At 36.9% G+C, this 21,305-nt stretch overlaps 1 protein-coding gene across 1 annotated transcript; it reads left to right on the top strand.

Moving 5' to 3' along the window:
- The first annotated feature begins 10,569 nt into the window (after positions 1-10,569).
- CD69 (CD69 molecule) lies at positions 10,570-17,782 on the top strand. Its single transcript, XM_043882473.1, has 5 exons — positions 10,570-10,713; positions 13,379-13,501; positions 14,635-14,834; positions 15,215-15,318; positions 16,544-17,782. Exons 1-5 carry the CDS (start codon positions 10,650-10,652, stop codon positions 16,650-16,652), a joined length of 600 nt encoding a protein of 199 aa, XP_043738408.1. The 5' UTR covers positions 10,570-10,649; the 3' UTR covers positions 16,653-17,782.
- Positions 17,783-21,305: the final 3,523 nt, after the last annotated feature.

The raw sequence follows: 21,305 nt of genomic DNA, 5'->3' as shown, positions 1-21,305 counted from the left end.
AATTACTAAAGATTTTTTAAGAACCTGAAAAAAAATACTCTAGTAACAAGAATATGAGCTATCTCCAGGCAGGAGGAAGGGTAAGAAGAAGAGAAAAGAAGGTTATTTCAAAGGATATGGCAATAATAATAGCCTGAGTGGAGAAAAAAGAAATGCTTACAAGTTTCCAGCAAATTCCCACTGACAAATCACTTTTGCTTCATCTCAGTAGAAGTGAAAGGTTAGATGTTATAAAATATAATATATATTTACATATTTATTTCTCTTTTTTGCTGGTTGCCTTCATGTCTGCAATGTCAGGAATGAAAGAATAACTATTATTGCATACCTTGTAGACATGAAAAGAATAATAAAAGCATTTAATGAGCCAACAAATTTAGCAATTCCAATGAAATGGCCAAAATCCTTGAAATTACAACTTAAAATGTCACAGAAAATTGCCTTATATCTTTTTAAAAAACTTGAAATTGTCATCAAAAATCTTCCCTTACAAAGCAGAACAAACAACAAAAATCTTCAAGTCTGATGATTTTATGGGTCAACTCTTGTAAACAATTTAAAAAATAATTGCGAATATAAAGTCTTTCAGAAAAAGTGAAACACTACCAAATCTGCATTCTCTCAGGCTCCAAAATCACTGCAGGTGGTGACTACAGTCTTGATATTAAAAGACGCTTGCTCTTTGGAAGAAAAGCTATGACAAACTTAGACAGCATAGTAAAAAACAGAGACACCACTTAGCCAACAAAGGTCCATATGGTCAAAACTATGATCTTTCCAGTAGTCATGTATAGATGGGAGAGTAGGGCCAGAAAAACAGGCTGAGTGCCTAAGAATTGATGCTTTCAAACTGTGGTGCTGGAGAAGACCCCTGAGAGTCCCTTGGACTGCAAGGAGATTAAATGAATCAATCCTAAAGGAAATTAAACCTGGATATTCATTGGAAGGACTGATACTGAAGTTAAAACTCCAAAACTTTGGCCACCTGATGCGAAGAGCTGACTCATTGGAAAAGACTCTGATGCTGGGAAAGATTAAGGGCAGGAGGATAAGGGGACAACAGAGGATGAGATGGTTGGATGGCATCATCAACTCAATAGACATGAGTTTGAGCAAATTCCGGGAGACAGTGAAGGACAGGAAAGCCTGGTGTGCTGCAGTCCATGGTATTTCAAAGAGTTGGACACAACTCTGACTGGACAAAACAACAATCACTGTTTACATTTTCTAAGTTATCCAGGTCTTCTTACTAGCACTTTTCACATACACATTCTTCTACATGCATAATCATCTCAGATATATGATATGTAATGATATAATTAACATATTTCTACCTTCAGTTTCTACCCACTCCCCTCTTCCTCTCTGAGAAATGTCTACTACTGCTGTAGCCAGAAATGATTTATTTTTTTCTATAAATCCATGGCTGATTCATGTCAATGTATGGCAAAAATCACTACAATATTGTAAAGTAATTAGCCTCCAACTAATAAAAATAAATGAAAAAAAAAAACTAAAATAAATAAATAAATAATTTAAAAATATTTAAACTAAATCATTCATTTTGCAAATTATCTAGTATGACATTAGCACACATTTCTATTACTGCCTTACATGTTTTTCCAATCTTTATTGTATTTAGATTTGTGGGGTTATTTCTCCTGTCTATGCTGTTGGGTCTTAGAGGACTGTGATTAGATCACAAATTTCTCTGTGTCCTATACGACACACCCGTCACAGTGTTTGGAACCTTGTAAACAATAAAAGTATTTTCTTCAAGGGCTAATTTATTGATTAATTACAGGTGTATGAGCATTTAAAATAATTGAAGTGTTTGTAGATAGGGGAAAATCCAACGTAATTCTTTTCTCTTAGCAAATTTCCTACTGCCATAGGTTTACACAGACAAAAGATTTAGCTATAAAGCCCAGTTTATAGAGCCCTGCTTCAGCTGAATTTATTCTATTAGTCCTGGACAATTATATTACCTACAGACACTAGTAATCAGGACCCAGATAATCATGATGGTGTGATCACTCACCTAGAGTCAAACATACTGGAATGTGAAATCAAGTGGGCCTTAGGAAGCATCACTATGAACAAAGCCAGTGGAGGTGATGCAATTCCAGTTGAGCTATTTCAAATCCTGAAAGATGATGCGGTGAAAGTGCTGCACTCAATATGCCAGCAAATTTGGAAAACTCAGCAGTGGCCACAGGACTGGAAAAGGTCAGTTTTCATTCCAATCCCAAAGAAAGGCAATCTTAAAGAATGCTCAAACTACTGCACAATTGCACTCATCTCACACGCTAGTAAAGTAATGCTCAAAATTCTGCAAGCCAGGCTTCAGCAATATGTGAACCAGGAACTTTCAGATGTTCAAGCTGGTTTTCGAAAAGGCAGAGGAACCAGAGATCAAATTGCCAACATCTGCTGGATCATTGAAAAAGCAATAGAATTCCAGAAAAACATCTATTTCTGCTTTATTGACTATGCCAAAGCCGTTGACTCTGTGGATCACGATAAACTGCGGAAAATTCTTCTAGAGATGGGAATACCAGACCACCCGACCTACCTCTTGATAAACCTGAATGCAGGTCAGGAAGCAACAGTTAGAACTGGACATGGAACAATAGACTGGTTCCAAATAGGAAAAGGAGTACATCAAGGCAGTATATTGTCACCCTGATTATTTAACTTCTATGCATAGTACATCATGAGAAACGCTGGGCTGGAAGAAGCATAAGATTGCTGGGAGAATTATCAATAACCTCAGATGTGCAGATGACACCACCCTTATGGCAGAAAGGGAAGATGAACTAAAAAGCCTCTTGATGAAAGTGAAAGAGGAGAGTGAAAAAGTTGGCTTAAAGCTCAACATTCAGAAAACTAAGATCATGGCATCTGGTCCCATCACTTCATGGGAAATATATGGGGAAATAGTAGAAAGAGTGTCAGACTTTTTTTTGGTGGGGGGGCCTCCAAAATCACTGCCAATGGTGATTGCAGCCATGAAATTAAAAGAGGCTTACTCCTTGGAAGGAAAGTTATGACCAACCTAGATGGCATATTAAAAAGCAGGGACATTACTTTGACAACAAATGTCCGTCTAGTCATGGCTATCGTTTTTCCAGTGGTCGTGTATGGATGTGAGAGTTGGACTGTGAAGAAAGCTGAGTGCTGAAGACTTGATGCTTTTGAACTGTGGTGTTGGAGAAGACTCTTGAGAGTCTGTTGGACTGCTTGGAGATCCAGCCAGTCCATTCTAAAGGAGATCAGACCTGGGTGTTCATTGGAAGGACTGATGCTGAAGCTGAAACTCCAATAGTTTGGCCACCTCATGCAAAGAGTTGACTCATTGGAAAAGACCCTGAGGCTGGGAGGGATTGGGGGCAGGAGGAGAAGGGGATGACAGAGGATGAGATTGTTGGATGGCATCACCAACTCGATGGACATGAGTTTGAGTAAACTCCGGGAGTTGGTGATGGACAGGGAGGCCTGGTGTGCTGCAATTCATGGGGTCGCAAAGAATCAGACATGACTGAGCAACTGAACTGTGTTTTACTTATGTTTTTGTGTTTTATTTATTTCCCAAAGAAGATGTATTCAATTATGGATTCAATCTATTTAAAATTTATAAACCCATTAAGATTTTTAAAAATTCTTGTTTCAGTCTTAGAACAGGTTTATCTAGGATATATCCATTTTGCTTAAATTGTCAAGTGTGTTAGCTTAAAACTATACATAGTACACTTATGACATTTCATGTCTGCTTTGACCTCTCCTTCTTCATGGGTTTTATCTTCCTTCCCTAACATTTTGCCTCACTAAAGGCAGAAAAATCTGTCAACAAATAGTTAAATACATTTGAACTTCAAATTTATTGAGCAAAGGAGTGATAATAATTCCTGAGTGTCTTCTACCTGCCGACAAATGTTCATATAGTCAAAGTTATGGTTTTCCCAGTAGTCATGTATGGATGTGAGAGTTGGACCATAAAGAAGGCTGAGTGCTGAAGAATTGATGCTTTCAAACTGTGGTGTTGGAGAAGATTCTTATGAGTCCCTTGGATTGCAAGGAGATCAAACCAGTCCATTCCAAAGGAAATCAACCCTGGTATTTATTGGGAGTAATGATGCTGAAGCTCCAATATTTTGGCCACCTGATGTGAAGAGCCAGCTCATTAGAAAGACCCTGATGCTGGGAAAGATTGATGGCAGAGAAGGGGGCAACAGAGCAGAAGATGGTTGGATGGCATCACCATCTCAGTGGACATGAGTTTGAGCAACTCTGGGAGATGGTGAAGGACAGGGAAGTCTGGCATGCTGCAGCCCATGGGGTCACAAAGAGTCGGACATGACTGAGCGACTGAACGATGATGTCTTCTACCTGGAGGTTTTTCTCTTACTATGTAAGTAGATATAAACATATCCAAAGGAGGTGAGAGAAGCCGTTTGTTCAAATTCATCATGCATCCGTCAAGATTCACATACAAAGAGAATTATTTGTTTCATCACTTAGTGACACAGGCCCTTATCTACCTAAAACTTCTATGTGTTGTATTTGCTATTTCTATACTACTATCTTTGAGAATACTCTCCCAAAATATTTTCTACATGTAAGAAGCTGGGAATTAACTTACATAAAGATATATCTTATCTTTGGTACAGTTCTTTTATGTCCTTTACTTTCAAAAATAGATTTTTTGGAGTCTAGGTTTACGTAATAATGAAGATTGTATTTCACCTTTCCTATGTCAAGTTAGGAAGAAGAAACATACCAGCTCATACTTTCCAAACCAACTCATTTCTATGTTTGAGAAGATATTTCACCAAAGAGGAAAATTAGAAAGTTCAAAGAGTCAGTTCAAAGAGAAGAGAGGGTAAGAAAGTAGTTAGAAGTGGAAATCCCCCACTTATTTACTTAAGGCTACCTCTTCTGAGCCTTTATGGTAACCAGTGTGAGATCACTCACACACCTGTGATTTAAAAATAAATTTGACCAGTTTGCATAATTTGTTTTAATTCAAACAAAAATATGGAAGCCGTGATTCTCAAGAAGATTAAAAGTCGTTTAGAAACCTAACTCACCCATTGAAAGAAAAAGGAAACTTAAAAAAAAAAAGATGAACAGGTTGTCTCCGGAAATTGTATCAGGTCTGAAGTTTGAGGTTTCTGTCAACGTGGGCCACCAAAAAGCATCCTGCTGAACTACTGCCCGATAAGGACTGTATATCCTGTCTTCTCTGTAACACTTTGCATGCAGCTCACATTACTTCATTTCCTTTCTGGAACCTTCCCCCGGATTCTTCATATAAGGTCAAACGTGAAGGAGAAATGTTGCGTTCTAGTGGCTTCTTCCAAATTTGTCCAGGCACTAAATTCTCTGTCTCAGTTTTCTCAACTCAACTGTGAAAACTTAATGATAATCTTTGCCCTGTGATAGCCCTCAAAGTTTTGATATGTTCTTTATGAAATGAAACTTAGGAAAGATCTCTAAAAAAGTTGAATGTTATATATTATGACCTTGTGTGGTTTGTAAGGAAAAAGTGTATTTGCACAACATTTATTTCTTTAGGGTTTTTATGTGTTTCTTTGCTTTAGAGAATTGAATCCAACAGGGGTGACCACACAGGAAGTTGGCTTCCATATTTAGATGAATAAAGTGCAACCGAAATACCCTCTGACCCCAAAATCTCTTTCATGTTGCCCTGACCATGTACACTTTGCTTTGTCCTATTTAGTGCCATTTCACAGGTGAGCTATCTTTCTTTGATTTAACAAACACTGATTAGTAATATAAACATATAATTCACAAGGAAAGACACTCTTGCAAGAGTAGCTGTATGCTTTTAATAATTACATCACGACAACAGGTATCAACCAGAACTGTGCTCGGTAACTTCTATTCATTGTTCACACCTCTGCATGGATTTAAGTTGACTGCTTTCTCAAATATAAGGCAGATTTCTTACACTTAAAAAAATTGACTGCAGAAGGGGAGGGAGGAGTAATAACAAAAAAATTAATTTTGCAATGAAATTCAAGTTATTGCAGAAGACTTAAATTATATTCAATATGAGGTATTCAATTAAGTATTGAATTCAATAGTATGAAGGCCAAAGGATACACCTAAGAAGCCCATCAATAACATATGTTCTTGGTAATTTGATTGGTTTCTGTTTTCAGTGTCTGCTTACTCCCACCTCAAAAAGTGTTAATTTCAACAAAATACTGCTCTCATAAAAAACAAATAGAGAAAAATGATTTCAGAACAAAAATAACAGATTTTGATCAATGTTATAACATTTAAAGACATTTATTTTCATAAAATAAGATCTCTAGACATTAGTTTTCTATGTACAATGGCACATGTAACATATAGTACATATATTATACATATATATAGGGAAGAGCTATTACATGTATTACATAGCAGTGTATATAACATGCAGTACACATGGTATACATATGTTATTATATACACTAAACATAAATATATAATATATATAAAGTATTTATGCATATGCACATATATATAAACATGTTTGTATATGTATATATGTATAGTATACATTCACCTGATTATAACTGAAGAAACAAGAAAACTTGAACACAAATAAGTGTTTTAGTGTCACAAAAGCTGTTAAAGTTGGTTATAAGAGACTACAACTTCCTCGACTGTAGTCTAGACAGACAAGAGTCACATTACATCATATCAGCAACTATACTGTGACTGCTCAGTTATTGTCTGTTAACATCTTCTATCAAAGGAGGAATTTTTCTTTCCCATGATCTGAGTCAAACTGTTATTCCTTCACTTATCATTAAAGGCCTAATCTATACAAACACAGTGGTAGAAAACTAATTTTCTCATTTATGATACTTTCTTTATAAAAGCCTTATAAGTTGGATACTAATATTTTCATTGTACACATAACAAAGCCAAAGTCCAGTAGAGTTGTATATCTGCAAATCTGCTTGGGTAACAAGTGCTTGAGTTGATATTCACATACGTTATTTCATGTATATATCCAGCAAGTATTAATTGAACACCTTTATTCTAAGCTCTATTCTAGGTACTAGAGATGCATTGTTGTAAAAGATAGCCATGTCCCTGCTCTTAAAGACCTTACTTCCCAGTGAGGGAAGTAAATAAAACAATTAATAGTTTAAAATATATATATTTATGTAAAAATTAAAAAAATCTCCAGATGATGATATGTTCTATAAACTGATTGAGATAATAGTGACTCAGTTGAGTTAGCCCCTCAGTTTTTCTGACTCTTTGCAACTCCATGGACCGCAGTATGCCAGGCCTCCCTGTCCATCACCAAATCCAGGAATATACTCAAACTCATGTCCATTGAGTCGGTGATGCCATCCAGCCATTTCATCTTCTGTTGTCTTCTTCTCTTCCCGCCTTCAATCTTTCCCAGCTTCACAGTCTTTTCAAATGAGTCAGCTCTTCACATCAGGTAGACAAAGTATTGGAGCTTCAGCTTAAGCATCAACCCTTCTAAGGAATATTCAGGACTGACTTCCTTTAGGATGGACTGATTGGATCTCCTTGCAGTCAAAGGGACTCTCAAGAGTCTTCTCCAACACCACAGTTCAAAAGCATCAATTATTAGGTACTCAACTTTCTTCATAGTCCAACTCTCACATCCATACATGACTACTGGAAAAACCATAGCTTTCACTAGATGGACCTTTGTTGGCAAAGTAATGTCTCTGCTTTTTACTATGCTGTCTATCCTGGTCATAACTTTCCTTCCAAGGAGCAAGTGTCTTTTAATTTCATGGCTGCAGTCACCATCTGCAGTGATTTTGGAGCCCCAAAAGATAAAGTCAGTCACTGTTTCCACTGTTTCTCCATTTATTTGCCATGAAGTGATGGATCTGGATGCCATGGTCTTAGTTTTCTGAATGTTGAGTTTTAAGCCAAGTTTATCACTCTCCTCTTTCACTTTCATCAAGAGGATCTTTAGTTCTTTTTCACTTTCTGCCATAATGGTAGTGTTATCTGCATATATGAGGTTATTGATATTTCTCCCAGCAATCTTGATTCCAGCTTGTGCTTCAATGAGTTCAAGTGATGTACTCTGCATTCTCATGATGTACTCTGCATATAAGTTAAATAAGCAGAGTGACAATATACAGCCTTGATGTACTCCTTTTCCTATTTGGAACCAGTCTGTTGTTCCATGTCTAGTTCTATCTGTTGCTTTCTGACCTGTATACAGATTTCTCAAGAGGCAGGTAAGGTATTCTGGTATTCCCATCTCTTTCAGAATTTTCCACAGTTTATTGTGATCCACACAGTCAAAGACTTTGGCATAGCCAATAAAGCAGAAATAGATGTTTTTCTGGAACTCTCTTGCTTTTTCGATGATCCAACAGATGGTGGCAATTTGATCTCTGGTTCCTCTGCCTTTTCTAAAACCAACTTGAACATCTGGAAGTTCACGGTTTCTGTACTGTTGAAGCCTGGCTTGGAGAATTTTGAGCATTACAGTACTAGTGTGTGAGACGAGTGCAATTGTCCAGTAGTTTGAGCATTCTTTGGTTATGGAAGATAATTTGTGCAGGTGTTCATGGAAGGTCTTACTAAGTGCATATGAGGTAAATATAAATGAGAAGAAAGACATAGCCATAAAAAATCTGAGAGTAAAGGAAAGAAAAGCCAGAGTGCCTTCTATAAAATAAAAAGATGTTTATCATTTTCAAGGAACAGAGTGATAGCATAGCTGACCCATGAGGAACAATAGGGACCATTGTGCGTGATAATTATCGACCTGTTAAGACTGCACTCTTTTTCCTGCTCATAGCATGCTAATTGTTCTGTGACATTCAAATTTTGCAGGTAGTCAGTGTCCAGTTATGAAAATTAGCTTCACACTTACATGGAAATCATCATAGAGGAAAACATACATTCAAAAATTGTAGAACTGGAACATGATTTCTGTGTTCACCCAATAAGCTGTTGAAAAGTCCTGCTTTGCATTGGAAGAGACACATAGCAATGATGATCAATTATGTATTTGCTTTCCTCTTTTTAAAATATTTAGCCACACTACATGGCATGCAGGATCCTAGTTCCCTGCCAGGGATTGAACCCATGCCTCTTGCATTATCTAATTAGCCTACAGTAGATGGTAATTTCCTAACTAGCCTACAGTAAATGGTATAATTGCTAAGTTGTGTCCGACTCTTGCAACCCCATGGACTGTAGCCTGCCAGGCTCCTCTGTCCATGGGATTCTCCAGGCAAGAATACTGGAGTGGGTTGCCATGTCCTCCTCCAGGGGATCTTCCCAAACCACGAATTGAACCTGAGCCTCCTGCATTGCAGACAGGTTCTTTTTTTTTTTTTTTTTTAGTTGGAGGCTAATTACTTCACAACATTTCAGTGGGTTTTGTCATACATTGATATGAATCAGCCATAGAGTTACACGTATTCCCCATCCCGATCCCCCGCAGACAGGTTCTTTACCAACTGAGCTACAAGGGAAGCCCAAGCCTACAGTAGATGTTAATTTCCCACCCACTTGACCATAACGTTTTCACAAAGGCTTTATTCTGAAAACAAAATATCTTTACTCAAGTCATATTAATGACAAAATTTGAGGGTGCTAAAATTATTAATTAGAGCAGTATTTTGATCCTGTCCTTGAATCACCAGATATTGACATTCTGCACTTATTTTGCATTGAGCTTAATAACTTATCTGGATGACATTGATACTATGGCAATATATTCTTATAGTAATTATACTCTAATCTAGAAAATGGGAGAAAAATAGAATAAAAAGATATTACCAAGGGGAAATAAGGCAGTCCAAATGACAGTAATATATAACATGAAAATTGAGGAGATAAATGAAATAGATCATTTAAGATAAACAATTTTAGAACATAGAAAGGAAGTTCCAGCCACAAGGTTTCTATTTCCTGCATTAAAGCAACTGCTTACTAGATGATAACTTAAGAAACTAGTTCCCAGGGAAGAAGTGAATGGCACATTTCTAAAAGCCAGTTTATAGCTCCCTAAGTAAAACACTTCCAGACTGAAGAAAGATCTATGAGGATAGATGTCTTAAATTTCTTAGCCAACAGTAAATCTTCTAACCACAAACGGTGTTGGGTTCATAGCAGATGTTCAATGGATATCAGTTGCTAAATGTATGATTTAGTGAATGAATGGGATTCCAAGGAAATATGACTCTTCAAATTATTTCCATCTCAAAGATAGGAATCTCCAACTTTTCATTCTTTACTTGGATATTCTATTCCCTAAACTATTTGTTTTCTACAAATTTAAAAAGGATATCTCAGATTCTGGGAAATTCCTGCTTGCCTCTTCATGCTGCACCTGCAGTTGTGAGAAGGTACATTTCAGATAGCAGGGAAAACCCATAGGTCACCACAACAACACATTGTAAACTGTCTGGGCCTCTGGAGCATAAATTAAAGAGAACAGGAGTATCTGAGCGAGTAGGAGGTAAGAGGAAGGGGGTGGAGACAACGTAGCTGAATATAAACGCTGAGGTATCTCAAAGACTCAGAGACAGAACAAGAGCTCCAGCAGAGACTTTCCAGTAGATTGGCTCCACCTAGGATTAACCAGGGGGACTGTGACAAGAATAAAGATGACTTCTGAAGATTTTTCTGCAACAGAGACCAGCTCCTTGCACCTGAAAAGAGAACAACAAAGTAAGTCAAGTCTTATTCTCTAAATACTGGTAATATCTCTATTTATGTTTATATCTATCTATCTATGATATATACCAGTAGTTAGGGAGAAAATCAAGCTTGCCTTTTATGGAAAAACTTGGCTATGTTCCATTTGAGCAAGACACAAGAGAAAGTGGGAAGATGTAAATATTTCTTTATCTATGTGAACACAGAATACCTGAGACTCAAAAGGAAATCACAAGGGTGAATTTTAGAAACTTCTTAAAGATCCATCTCTTTGTTTTATTTTATACCATCTCAGTTTTTCAGATTTAATTAGAAAATCCCCTCTCTAGCCCAGTGAGCTATCATTTTTTCATAGCCATCTGGACATCCCCTAGGAAGCACTGTCTCTCTTTATGAAAAATTCTATTTTTCATATAAATAATTATGTTCTTGACTTGGTGAACCTTGTACCATTTTTGCTTTTTGTGGGCTTTATCTTGTGTTCTCAAGAAGACATCCTCCAGTTGCTGGGAACACAGGTTTCCAGACTTTGAGAGAATAGCCATATAAGCATCTGGATATTTATAGTGTCCAAAGGCAATTTATTGTGAGAACCTCATAAAGAATTCTTGAAAAAAAAAAAAAAAGAATTCTTGAAAACACAATCTTCTTCTCTAGTCCTATGGGGACTCTTCCCCTCCATTTCACTTTTCTATTAGTTGCTGTTGCAGTTCGGTCACTAAGTTGTGTCTAACTCTTCGTGAACCCATGGATTGCAGCATGTCGGGCTCCCCTGTCCTCCACTGTTTCCCAGAATTTGCGCATATTCATGTCTCTTGAGTCAGTGATGCTATCTAACCGACTCGTTCTCTACTGCCCACTTCTCTTCCTGCCTTCAGTCTTTCCCAGCATCATGGTCTTTTCCAATGAGTCGGCCCTTTGCATCAGGTGGCCAAAGTGTTGGAGCTTCAGCATTAGTCTTTCCAGTGCATATTCAGAGTTGATTTCCTTTAGGATTGACTAGTTTGATCTTGCACTCCATGGGGCTCTCGAGAGTCCCCCAGAACCACAATTTGCAAGCACCTTTCTTTGGCACTCACTTTTCTATTTCACCTTTCTAATCGTGGATTTCAAATTCTATATGAATCAGACATTTTTCTTCCTTTCTTTTATTTTTCATCAAAATATGATTACCTTTGCTATGTCACTTTTCTCCTTTTCTGTTTGTCTAATCTATCCACGGATCTTTTCACCTCTTATCACCAGGATTTTCCCATTGTTTTCCAATAACTTTTTTGGTGAAGCTTTCTTGACTTATTTCGTTTCTCTCTCTCTTCCTCTCATGTTAATGAGGTGCCCCAAACACCAGAAGGTAAGAACTAGAGTTTACTTGTAAACACAACTATCCAGTAACAAAGAATGTGTTCCGAACAACAGAGGTAAAAATACCTAAAGGAGAGAGTTGTTTTCTGAATATGTGTCTACTAGCATGATTTGCTTTAGAAAAGCATTCATTGCCTCTGATAAACCCATCTTTCACTTAAGAACACAACATCAAGTGTGGATATTGCAAGCGACACAAATTTTTTGGTGACCAGATACCCATTGCTTGATGACTCAGCTGAGTTTCCTGAAAGAAAAGTATATTTAAGAATAAAACCATTCAATAATAGCATAATTGAAATAAGAAGGATTAATTGTAGGAATTCTGAACTTTTCCTGAACTCATCCCAATCTTCTATTGAATATTATGTTTATGAATATTTACTCTATGCTGCTGTTTTAGCTTTTTCAGTGTGAACAATCTTTTAGCACCACCCCTGCGGGATTCGATATGTACTAGAGGATTTGTTTTCAAATTTCTCCATTAATGGACAGGGCTTGTAACCAAAGTGGAAGTATACTCTTAGGGGAGTGTTTTGTTGCCTAGGTGATAAAACAAACTGTGAATAACAATAGCCCTAACTAATGGTAATAACATAAAATCAGAGAATCACCTCCACAGCTTACCCACTGGATGTCCAAGCCAACAGTGTGAGTCCAATGGATAAGCTAATGGACTCTGGCATCCATGAGCTACTTGGATGCGTTGGTACCTGCTGAGGAGCCAGAGATGTTCCTGTATTGAGTTTGAGCCCCTTCATTGAGTCTCACATGGTGAGAAGTGAAACTAGGCAGAGAGCTCTGAACTTGCTACCCTAAATACCAAGCGCTGCTTCTGGTAATAGTTGTATGTTGATGAGAAAATAAAGATTTGCTTTAACAAGTTGAGAGAAATAGAACCAGATAGAAGTGGAGTAAAGTCTTCTCTTGGAAAATGTGAAAGCAGATCTATGCTGGGAAAAACAACCTTCAGAAGAGGCAAAAGTTGTCTTAACATCCATTGCATAGTAAATTGCTTTGAAGGAAAACAGTATCTCTTTGTCTAGTTTAACCTTAAAGAATACAAATATATGTTGAATTTTCATAGCTATTGAGTACATATTTGGGGAAATATTTTATAATCTCATTATTGTGACTGGATTCTATCATTTCTAGCCAAAAATAACTTATTCAAAATTTGAGGAAATGTAACTTATAAATTTCATGTAAGAAGGTAGGGAGACATATAATTTTTTTTTTTAAATGCCTCAAGAGAAAATCAAATGTCTCTTTCTTACTTATATAGCCTGCCTCATCATCCACTTTCCCTCTTCAGGTCATGTCACTGGAACTTACTCTGCAACATATCATGAAGGGTCCATTCAAGTTCCTATCCCATGTGCTGTAGTAAATGTGGTCTTCATCACCACTCTCATCATAGCTCTCATTGCTCTATCAGGTGAGTCTACACTTCATGAGTTCATCAAAAATTAATCAGAATTTTAATCTTATATCATCTCATTTTTCATACGTGGTCAAGTTCCTAGGAAATATAAAGTATGGTTCCACACTCCTTAGATAACTGATACAATACTTTTCTAGTTTTCTAGAGCTTTAGAACTATTAAAAAATTGTCTATGATTTATATAATATCATGGGAGAAAATTACATGTGAGAAGATATTTAACTCTGGAACAAAAGGTGCTGATTTAGTCTCTAAACAAATAGACATTTAACTGGAAAAGTGTGGGCTGCCCATTCATTGTTGATTAAAAAATGCTATCTATAGATTAATATGGAATTGGACAGTCTCTTATCTCAAAAGACATACAATGATGGGTATGGATAATTGAGATAATTAAGAATATGTCTAGAAGCTTTCAAGAGCTAGTTTTGTTATGGTATTTGAAACATACAGCTATACCAAGATACATTTGTGTTTTATACAGACATGAAATTTTACAATGTTAGGATACATCCCCAGCCATAAACCTTTCTATATTCTGAATTGCTACTCTGCTAGTATTCTCTCCTCCATCTAGCCATATATCTATTACATCTTCAAATTCTTCCCCCTCTGCATTCAGATGCAAAACCTTAATAGGAATTTATAATGTACTGGGCTGACCATAAAATTCATTCAGTTTTTCTGTTACCTTGAGCCAACTTTTCAGCCAACCCCAATACCTTATACCCCTTTTCAACTAAAGTCAAAAGACTATTTTCAAGATTTTTTAATTTCCCCTCCGTTTTCTGACCAAAGTGACACCCTCTTATTTCTTAGACCTTGTACAATGATGATGAGATACAATAAGAGATCAGAAAGTGAAAAACTGCCTTCTTGCTCTTTACAAAATTTATCTTCCTTTTTTTATATCTTTAAATGGAGCATAACCTATAAACATTCTGAATCAGTGTGCTGTACACTGAAGCTAATATATTGTATGTCAACTATACTTCCATAAAAATTTTTTTAATTCATCTTCTTTCCTCTCTTTCTTTATCACCTAGTAGAGTATCCCTGAACTACTTTGTACCCTATGGGTATTTTGTTCCTTATGTTGCTAAAACAAACCATTTTTATGTTCACAGTGGGCCAGTACAACTGTCCAGGACAATATGTGTCATCAGCACCACCAAACACCCATGTGTTTCCATGCTCAGATGATTGGATTGGACACAAGGGGAAATGCTATCTTATTTCCAAGAAAACAAAGAACTGGACCTTGGCCCAAAACTCTTGCTCCAAACACGGTGCCACTCTTGCTGTCATTGATTCTAAAGAGGACATGGTAAGATAACATTCGAAAAGAATTCCATAAAGTATTGGTATTCTTTGTTATTTTATATAGCTAATCCGTGGTTTTCTTCTGTTTCCTTCTAAGCGTAGATATTCTGTCTGTCTCTGAGCCGGGAAAACTTAGTCACAGGAAACCACATGATCAGCCTGAGGTCCAAATAAGAGTCCAGTGTAGTCTTTAAGTGTGATGTGCTTAGTTCAAAGACCAGAAATCCAAATGAGCTGAACCCACATAGCGCTATTAACCGTTAGTTAATACAAATGATCAGCTGAGCTCCAGTGCTTACTAGTCGCAGATTTGAGAAACAGAATTTATTACTTACTTATCAGGAGGGGTGGTTTAATATACACTTCCTTTGTTCTTTCTTCAAGAACTTTTTAAAACAACATGTGGGTAGAGCTGAACACTGGATCGGGCTGAAAAATGAAGCTGGCCAGACATGGAAATGGTCAAATGGCCAAGAATTTAACAACTGGTGAGTTTCAAGATATCTCATTATGCTCCCAAGGCTGCCAGCTCCCAAAGCTGGCAGCTTTCTGGTTTTTCTTTCAAAGTGTTGTTCTATGTGAAGGTTGTGCTCTTAGAAGCAGAGCTTTAACATTCTCTTTTGTATGTTATACTCTGTGGGAAGGATCTCCTACCTCCAGGATCTAATGTCTGATGATTCAAAGTGGAGCTAATAAAAAAATATATATATATATATAAAATAAAGTGTACCATAAAGATAATGTGCTTGAATCATCCCAAAACCATCCTCCTGCCCCAGTCCATGGAGAAATTATCTTCCATGAAACCTGTCCCTGCTACCAAAATGGTTGAGGGCAGCTAAACTATGGAATTCTAAAAGAAGGACTTTAATAGTAATATTATCCTTTTTTATCTGCTTGGAGTTCATACAATAAGTACTTCTAGTAATTTGATCTGAGTAAATTCTAGTGAAATAAGATTCAAATATTCCAGGTATAATTATGATGATGTGAAAAAAATTTCCAATCTAATATTTATATTTTATTGACAAGCTAGTTTTTGGAAAGGGATTCCCTTTTAACTTTCCCAGTTCTCATATCCACAGGGATGAAGAACAATATTTCCAATACCTATTGATAATTAGAAGCTTCTATGGATCTGAGAGAAAACTTGCCCCAAAATTAAAGATGCTGACTTTATTTCCATTACCTGTACATTTTCAAGTTTGAAGGACACTGTACAAGTTTAATGTTAATCTTTGTCACTCAGATGTGAATGAACTGCTAGGTCTCTAGTTTCATGAAAATGAGAGAGTCAGAGAATTAGTTTAAATCTCTAGAAAAAGAATCCTTAGTATGCCCCACATCCACAAAATTGTATGAATTAACATGCATGATTGTTGAATGTGTGCACTTCCTGGGAAGTTTCTAGAAGGGTCTATGAACTCAAAAATAAACAAGAGTCGCTCCTGTAGCGACACACCAGCCAAAGGAATGGAGCCCTTTACCGTCAAGTTTGTATCTTCTCTCCACATACTGTTCCTTTCCATCTTTGACTACTGTCTCTACAGATTGTTCTGTGATCATTTGACTGGCGTACTTGCCTCATGCATTCCAGCTTAAAAAATAAAAAGCAGAAGCCATCACCACCACCACCACCACAAAGTTGATTTTCATATAACTGAACGGAAATGATGGGTTTAAACTGATTCCGGTTTCTTTATTGTTTGACAGGTTCAACCTTACGGGGTCTGAGAACTGTGCAGTTCTGAACAGTGCAGAGGTCAGCAGCACAGAATGTGACAAGAATTTACACTGGATATGTAGCAAACCTTCCAAATAAAGAGGACATTCTAACATGGAACTCTAGGAAATGTGACAAGTGTGGCTGCATGCCGCTCTTTGGTCAGAAGTTTCCCATAAAGACTTTGTGAAAAAAAAGCTTTGTATTATTTGGGAAACTTTCTTCCACGCAAGACTGGAAAAAAGGGAGGAAAATTCCAGGCATGTCTGCATTATGGAATACTCCTGCCATGATCTGAAAGTATCACAGGTTGACTGATAAATCTTGTCCAAGGATGAGAAAAATGACTTCAAAGCTTTTGAGTGCACTTTATATATTTTTAACTCAGAGATAATAAAATAACTAGGTTTAGAGTTATTATTTATTGTTGAATGACTACAAACAATGTATGCCCTTCATGCATTTGTACTGTATGAAGGAATTAGACAGTGGTGTTAAAAACTGAATGTAAGCAAAGGAAAATTTAACTGGTAGCACAGAGATTTAGTCTAAATGCATTTTACTAGCTCCAAGGATATTAGTAAATGGGCAAATGCTTATGAAATGAAACTTTGTAATATTTCTCTCTTTTTAAAGAAGTTTGTCAGATTTTTTTTGGTAATTTCTCCCCCAAACAATGGGGTGATTAGGTATTTATATTATTTTTTTCACTTTTTCTCCGTAAGCCTGTCTTTTTCAATGGTATATAAATTATTGCCTTATATAGAGTCTCTCACAAAGATAAGGGAAAAAACAAAGAATATGAGGAATATTTGTAAAACAGATAAAAGTGTTGGAAAATGTGAAATATGTGATGTGGCAAATCTCTATCAGGAAAAAGTCTGTATTGTTCAATTCTGGAATAATAATAGTTCTATCTGCTTATAAATGTGTGTCTTTCCTGATACAATTCTATCATGTGCAATACTTCATGTGAAGTATTTCCTAAGTGCAATAAAGTATGTTTATTTGTTTGTCTTTTGTATCCAGTGCAATTATAAGCTGCCTTTATGTATGTTAAAATAAAAGTAAAAAAAAAATGGTTTCTAAGAAATGGTGATTCCTACAATATATACTAAAACTTACATCTCATACTAGAAAGAAAGAAGTAGAATAATATAACATTTTTTGGAAGACATACCTATTATAAAACCTTAGCTTTATAATGATTTGTACCTGGAAAGTGGTTTCCATGTGTGTTTTCAGAGAGCTGTATACAGCAAAAGTTCAGTAAACAGTCTAACTGACTGGAGAGGAATTTATGTCAATTAAAAATTTTTCACTCTATAACTTTATTTTTTCTTTTTTTTAACTTTTTAAATTTTGTATTGGAGTATGGATGAGTAATTATGTGATAGTTTCAGGAGAACAACGAAGGGACTCAGCCATACCTATATATGTACCTATTCTTCCCCCAAATCTCCTCCCATTACGGATGCCACATAACATTGAGCACAGTTCCCTGTGTTATACAATAGGCCCTTGCTGGTTATCCATTTTAAATACAGTAATGTGTACATGTCGATGCAAATGTTGTCCAAGTTTCACCTCTACCTCTCTAGTTAACCGGCTGTTTATTTAGAATTAGGTAGAAATTTCATTATTAGCTAGAAATTAAGTTAGTTAATACAAGAAAATGGACTTAGAACAGTACTTAGTTCAAACTGAACCCCAGTTCAGTTCAGTCACTCAGTCATGTCCGACTCTTTGCAACCCCATGGAATGTAGCATGCCAGGCTTACCTGTCCATCACCAACTCCCAGAGCTTGCTCAAACTCATGTCCATCGAGCCAGTAATGCCATCCAACCATCTCACCCACTGTCATCCCCTTTTACTCCTGCCTTCAATCTTTCCCAGCATCAGGGTCTTTTCCAATAAGTCAGTTCTTCACATCAGGTGGCCAAAATATTGGAGTTTCAGCTTCAGCATCAGTCCTTCTAATGAATATTCAAGACTGATTTCTTTTAGGATGGACTGATTGGATCTCCTTGCAGTCCAAGAGACTCTCAAGAGTCTTCTCCAATATCACAGATCAAAAGCATCCATTCTTTGGCGCTCAGCTTTCTTTATAGTCCAACTCTCATATCCATACATCACCACTGGAAAAACCATAGCTTTGACTAGATGGACCTTTGTTGGCAAAGTAATGTCTCTGCTTTTTAAATATGCTATCTAGGATGGACATAGCTTTTCTTCCAAGGAGCAAGAGTCTTCTAATTTCAAGCCTGCAGTCACCATGTGCAGTGATTTTGGAGCCCCCAAAAGTAAAGTCTGTCACTGTTTCCATTGTTTCCCCATCTATTTGCCATGAAGTGATGGGACTGGATGCCATGATCTTAGTTTTCTGAATGTTGAGCTTTAAGCCAACTTTTTCACTCTCCTCTTTCACTTTCAAGAGGCTTTTTAGTTCTTCGCTTTCTGCCACAAGGGTGGTGTCCTCTGCGTATTTGAGGTTATTGATATTTCTCCCGGCAATCTTGATTTCAGCTTGTGTTTCATCCAGCCTGGCATTTCTCATGATGTACTCTGCACATATGTTAAATAAGCAGGTTGACAGTATACAGCCTTGATGTACTCCTTTTCCTATTTGGAACCAGTCTGTTGTTCCATGTCTAGTTCTAACTGTTGCTTCCTGACCTGCATTCAGGTTTCTCAAGAGGTAGGTCGGGTGGTCTGGTATTCCCATCTCTAGAAGAATTTTCCACAGTTTATCATGATCCACAGAGTCAACGGCTTTGGCATAGTCAATAAAGCAGAAATAGATGTTTTTCTGGAATTCTATTGCTTTTTCAATGATCCAGCGGATGTTGGCAATTTGATCTCTGGTTCTTTTGCCTTTTCTAAATCCAACTTGAACATCTGGAAGTCCATAGTTCACATATTGTTGAAGCCTGGCTTGGAGAATTTTGAGCATTTCTTTGCTAGCGTGTGAGATGAGTGCAATTATGCAGTAGTTTGAACATTCTTTGGCATTGCCTTTCTTTGGGACTGGAATGAAATCTGACCTTTTTTAGTCCTGTGGCCACTGCTGAGTTTTCCAAATTTGCTGGCATACTGCGTGAAGCACTTTCACAGCATTATCTTTTAGGATTTGAAATAGTTCAGCTGGAATTCCATCACCTCCAGTAGCTTTGTTCATAGTTATGCTTCCTAACGCCCAATTGATTTCGCATTCCAAGGTATTTGGCTCTAGGTGGGTGATCACACCATCATCGTTACCTGAGTCATGAAGGTCTTTTTTAATATGGTTCTTCCGTGTATTCTTGTCACCTCTTCTTAATATCTTCTGCTTCTGTTAGGTCCATACCATTTCTGTCCTTCATTGGGCCCATCTTTGCACAATAGGTTCCCTTGTATCTATAATTTTCTTGAAAAGATCTCTAGTCTTTCCCATTCAATAATTTTTTCCTCTATTTCTTTTCATTGATCATTGAGGAAGGCTTTCTTATCTCTCCTTGCTATTCTTTGTAACTACATCCAAATGGGTATATCTTTCCTTTTCTTCTTTGCCTTTTGCTTCTCTTCTTTTCTCAGCTATTTGTATGGCCTCCTCAGACAACCATTTTGTCTTTTTGCATTTCTTTTTCTTGAGGATGGTCTTGATCACTGCTTCCTGTACATGTCACGAACCTCCGTCCATAGTTCTTCAGGCACTCTGTCTATCAGATATAATCCCTTGAAACATTTGTCACTTCCACTTATAATAAGGGATTTGATTTAGGTCATACCTGAATGGTCTTGTGGTTTTCCCCACTTGCTTCAATTTAAGTCTGAATTTGGCAATAAGGATATGGTCCACAGGGTTGCAAAGAGTCAGACACGACTGAAGCAACTTAGCACACATCCCCACATTAGGCAAGATAATTCCCCCCCGCAAATTAATGATTTTGGAAAATATGAGTATGTCAGATTACAAGCAAGAAATTCTGATAAGATTAATGTAATAGACTTTCAGGTCGATTACCCTGAATTGTCTAGGTAGTCCCAAACTAATTATGAACATACTTTGTTTTATTGTCCTTTGCCTACTGCATTTTTCACATCTTGAAGTCTTGTGGCAACTCTGCATCAAACAAACCTATCAGTGCCATATTTTCAACAGAATTTTCTCACTTCATGTGTCTGTGTCACTCTTTGGTAATTCTAGCAATATTTCTTTATATTTATTATGATGATCTGGTGTCAGTGATCTTGGGTGTTTCTACTGCAAAAAGATTATGACTCACTTCAAGATGATGATTAGAATTTATCAACAGTATTTATTTAAGATTTTTTTTGATGTGGACCATTTTTAAAGTCTTTGTTGAATTTGTCTCTGTTTTATGTTTTGCTTTGTTTGCCTCAAGGCATGTGCTATCTTAGCTCCCCAACCAGGGATGGAACTCACACCCTCTGCACTGGAAGGCAAAGTCTTAACCCCTGGAGCACCAGGGAAGTCCCAGAAGTAAAATATTTTTAAATTAAGGCATGTTCATTGATATGTTTTAGACACAATGCTATTGCTCACTCAATAGGCTACAGTATGATGTAAACATAACTTTTATATGCATCAGGATACCAAAAAGTCTGCCTGACTTGTTTCCTTGTGACATACCCTTTATTGTGGTGGTCTGGAAACAAACCTGTACTATCTCTGAACTCTGCCTGTGTATGAGACTTTAAAAGCAGAGAAATTTCTCCAGCTAGAGTTAGATTGGCCTGAAGAAGAGGTC

This window comes from Cervus elaphus, chromosome 22 (genome assembly GCF_910594005.1).
Source record: "Cervus elaphus chromosome 22, mCerEla1.1, whole genome shotgun sequence".
NCBI classification, from domain to species: Eukaryota; Metazoa; Chordata; class Mammalia; order Artiodactyla; family Cervidae; genus Cervus; species Cervus elaphus.
This window is presented reverse-complemented; position numbering and strand designations above follow the sequence as displayed.

What these genes read in the sequence shown, in the direction of transcription:
- CD69 (XM_043882473.1), top strand. Translation starts at nt 10,650, where the DNA reads ATGACTTCTGAAGATTTTTCTGCAACAGAGACCAGCTCCTTGCACCTG. An exon ending in TTGATTCTAAAGAGGACATG is followed by an intron (nt 14,835 to 15,214) that starts GTAAGATAACAT and finishes TCTTTCTTCAAG; the next exon opens with AACTTTTTAAAACAACATGT. An exon ending in GGCCAAGAATTTAACAACTG is followed by an intron (nt 15,319 to 16,543) that starts GTGAGTTTCAAG and finishes ATTGTTTGACAG; the next exon opens with GTTCAACCTTACGGGGTCTG.